Below are 3,993 nucleotides of genomic sequence, written 5' to 3'. Positions count from 1 at the left end.
AAAAATAAGTCCCTCAATAATTGCTTGGGGCAAATTTTTTCTCTCCTAACTATCCTTCTATGCAATTAACAGAGTAATTGGACCTACTTAAATAGTATTTAATTTACCCAATGTACTCTGATCGCTTAAGTTTGCAACTGTATAACTTGACTCCAATGACGATGTGAGTGAGAAGCTGCTCCCATCTTTTGCAACTTTCTTTTTTTTTCCCCTGAGGAAAGTAGCTTCAAAAGATGCAGCTTTGATCTGTTGCTAGTTAATGTTTTAATTTTCGGAATCCAGATGTGGAATGGGGATGCTCAGTTTTCTTTGGGAAAACCTTGAGCCTCACTGAACCTCAGCTATACAATGGGAGTAATGTTTGGGTATGTCTAGTTAGAAGAATGATAAAATAACTTTCCCCCAGTTACTTGCAGATGTATTGGGAGAACTACCATTCCCATTATTCCCAACCATCAGCATCATGGAAGCTGCATTTGAGTGCATTTGCAAGGTTTCATATTGGCTGCTAGTCTATAACTTTCTTTTAGTTTAATGAAAAGGAGGACTAGGGGAGACATGATAGCAGTCTTCCAATATCTCAGGGGTTGCCCCAAAGAATATGGAGTCAAACTATTCTCCAAAACACCTGAGGGTAGAACAAGAAGCAATGGGTGGAAACTAATCAAGGAGAGAAGCAACTTAGAACTGAGGAGACATTTCCTGACAGTTAGAAGAATTAAGCAGTGGAACAACTTGCTTCCAGAAGTAGATCTGGAGGCTTTTAAAAAGAGACTGGACAGCCATTCTATGTTCTATATTTGTACTTCAAACTTTTTAAAGAGGTTGAGCAGTTGGAGATTGCACAAGGGACCTAAAGCAATGAAAAAATGTGATATTGTAATCTCTCTGGAGGCCCATAGCTTGGAGATATAACCAAGAATTCAAAGCCAAAGAGAAGGAAAGTGATTACAGCTTTCTGGGAAGCTTCAACAAACATAAATCATTTAATTTTTAAATTCAGATGCATCAGGGCTAGTGTTTCTTAAACATACATCATGAAATTTACTGTGCATATGCTCAGAATTATCTCAATTTTTACAGCATTTGAGGGCTGGTATTTAGAAAAAAGATTTTGAAAATAATCTTCATTGAAATTGACTTTAAAGAAGACAAAACACTAATAAGTGTTTTGTTTTTTAATGTTCATCTATTACAACAAACAAAAAGAGATTTCATTTTGTTTTAAAAACAAAGTTTCTGTCCTGAAACATCGCTATCAAATGTTAACGTTGATCTGGCACTTCAAAAGAAAGAAGTTTTAGGAATTTTAAAACCAACTTCGCTTGCCAAATAAACCATTTCAAATCAAGAGCAATGTATATCAACTTTATAATTTATTGGTTCCACCATGCAGCATATGCAATAAATTAATGCCCGTTACTACAGCATCATCAACATAGCTTATTACTTGTTAAGTTCATTACTATGGCAGAAATAGTAAAAAAAATAAAAAAGAGTGAACGTGGTGTCTCAAAGAGACTTTTCATAGTTCAGGAAGTCAGGAGGAAATTTTTTTTAAAAAGTTTGTGCAATTTGTTTTAAAAAATGGAAGAGAAAACAGGATTGCTTCACACATTGTCCTGGAAAAAAGTTTCTCTCTTTCTCTCTCGGGAGAATAATTGACTTGCAGGCGAGAAGCAGTTCCCCTGGTGCACTTTTCTGCAAATGCAAAGGGATAAATGTGGATTGCTGTCTGATCTCCTGTGATCCCAGCAGGGGAGAGAAAAGCACCTTATGGGAGGTGTTGCACACTCAGTAAACACATGTCCAGAAAAGATCTGTCAGGCAAGCAGACCGTTTTAGTCCAGGAGAAAATTACAGAGTCACTTTCCCCTCCGTGCTGCCCGAAAAAGTTTGCAGCTGTCCGTTCCACCACTTTTCCATCCTTTTGTGGCTCGGGATCTGCTGCGTCCATCCTTGGATGAGTGACTCCCTTTGGACTGTTCAGGTTGGAGTCCGCAGAAGAAGCACACAAGCACAGTCAGTGAGGTTTGAACGACTCATGACTGACATGTCCAAGCATCCTCCGTCTCGTACCAGGTGTTGGAGATGCTGGCGAGTGCAAAGGATGACACCAGCGGAAGAGCTGTGCAAATATTATTAATTGTTTGGGTCACCATCTTGCTCTTGTGGCTCTTCAGTGGATTTTGATGGAATGTTTCCCGAACTTCAGGAACTGGAAAAGTTTCTCCCGGGTTCTCTGCTTCAGGGCCATGAGGGATCTGGCTTTCTCCTCCAGATCTTGGTCAGTGGCCAAGATAATCTTCGCTCTTTCCTCGGCTTTCCTGTCCCCGGAGTTTTTGAAGAGCTTTTCCAGAGTCTCTTGATCCAGGTTCTCAAAGATGTTGGGCACGGCTTTCTTACGCAAAGCAGTGTCGAAGCGACAGCCGTGAACGGACGGGCTGACTCTCAGGGAGGTGGACATGCTGGCTTGCCACAGGGCTGCTCCTCACCACTTCCAAGGATGTCAGAGGCAGCCCGTAGGTTGGCCTGGTGAGTTGATTGCTCGTAGGAAGCCTGTAGAGAACTCCCGTGGAATGGCGCTGCTATTTAAAGGCAGCCGAACGGCTGAGGCGGAAGCTCGGGTTACACCGATGACATCATGCCCAGTTCAACATCCAGTAATCAAAGGGCAGTTTAACAGTTGAGCTGCCAGTTTTCTCCCCACTCTCTTTCTCTCTCTCTTTTCTCTCTCTCTCTCTCTCTCTCTCTCTCTCTCTCTCTCTCTCTCTCTCTCTCTCTCTCTTTCTTCTCTCTCTCTCTCTCTCTCTTTCTTCTCTCTCTCTCTTTCTCTCTCTCTCTCTCTTTCTCTCTCTTTTCTTTCTCTCTCACTCTCCCTCTCTCTCTCTCTCTCTTTCTTCTCTCTCTCTCTTTCTCTCTCTCTCTCTCTCTCTTTTTCTTTCTTCTCTCTCTCTCTCTCTTCTCTCTCTCTCTTTCTTCTCTCTCTCTCTTTCTCTCTCTTTTCTTTCTCTCTCTCTCTCCCTCTCTCTCTCTCTCTCTCTCTCTCTCTGCAAAACTTCTGCAATGAAACAGGGCAAGAAAAATATCACTTGCTTTATCAACTGAACAAATTCACTCTGGTATATTGATGAAAGGCCCATAAAATTAAAAAAAAAATTAAATTAAAAGAGACAAAAGTTTCCAAGCAAATATTTTCTTCAAGTCTTCAGTCATTATGCAAGCTATAATTTAACTCTGGTGAAAATTAAGGGATAGGGGGAAACAGTCTCTTCGTCTGGCCAGCTTAATTTTGGCATGCTTTGAAATTTGCTTTAAATATAAAATGCATGAGGACTTGTATTTATGTATGCATTTGGAAGTGCCTTTTCTCGCCGTATGTGGATTTTTGAAACACACTTTTTGTAAACAGATGTATTGGGGTTTTTTTTTAGACTAGAGAAGTCTCAAAATATTCAGGCCTTCCTATTTTGCTGTTTTAAGTTTTACAGATGAACAGAGTTGGAAGGGACCTTGTAGGTCATCTAGTCCAACCCCCCCCCCTGCCCAAGCTGGAGATCCTACACCATTTCTGACAGATGGCAGCCCAATCTCTTCTTGAAAGCCTCCAGGGATGAAGCTCCCACAACCTCTGAAGGCAACGTCTGTTCCATGGGTTGATTGTTCTGTGTTGGAACTACAACTTCCAGCCTTCTCAGCCAGCGTGCTGGGAATTACAATCCCCACATGAGTAGAAGGCAGCTGTTCGAAAAAGTCACTGATTGGAGGTCTTCTAGTCCAACCATGTCATTAATTTAATTTAATTTAATTAATTTAGTGTCCCCATGTCATTAATTTAACAACTGATATGATTCACTTAAAAAACTGTGGCAAGAAAAGTCGTAAATGGGGCAAACCTCACTTAACAAATTTCTCACTTAACCACTAGGGCTTAGTTGTGGTCGTAAGTTGAGGACTGCCCATATAGGATTTTGTGCTTGAGCAGGGGGTTGG

General features: G+C 41.1%; 1 protein-coding gene across 1 annotated transcript; it reads right to left on the bottom strand.

Annotated features, from left to right (window-relative positions):
* Positions 1-1,357: 1,357 nt before the first annotated feature.
* On the bottom strand, positions 1,358-2,694 carry TCIM (transcriptional and immune response regulator). The gene has a single exon (XM_014076531.2). It carries the CDS (start codon positions 2,465-2,467, stop codon positions 2,180-2,182), a length of 288 nt encoding a protein of 95 aa, XP_013932006.2. The 5' UTR covers positions 2,468-2,694; the 3' UTR covers positions 1,358-2,179.
* Positions 2,695-3,993: the final 1,299 nt, after the last annotated feature.

The sequence above is a fragment of the Thamnophis sirtalis genome, unplaced genomic scaffold (assembly GCF_051295495.1).
Source record: "Thamnophis sirtalis isolate CommonGarterSnake01/CBP01778 unplaced genomic scaffold, rThaSir2_p1.2 scaffold_2, whole genome shotgun sequence".
NCBI lineage: Eukaryota > Metazoa > Chordata > Lepidosauria > Squamata > Natricidae > Thamnophis > Thamnophis sirtalis.
The sequence above is the reverse complement of the archived record's forward strand: the minus strand, read 5'-3'. Positions and strand labels throughout refer to the sequence as shown.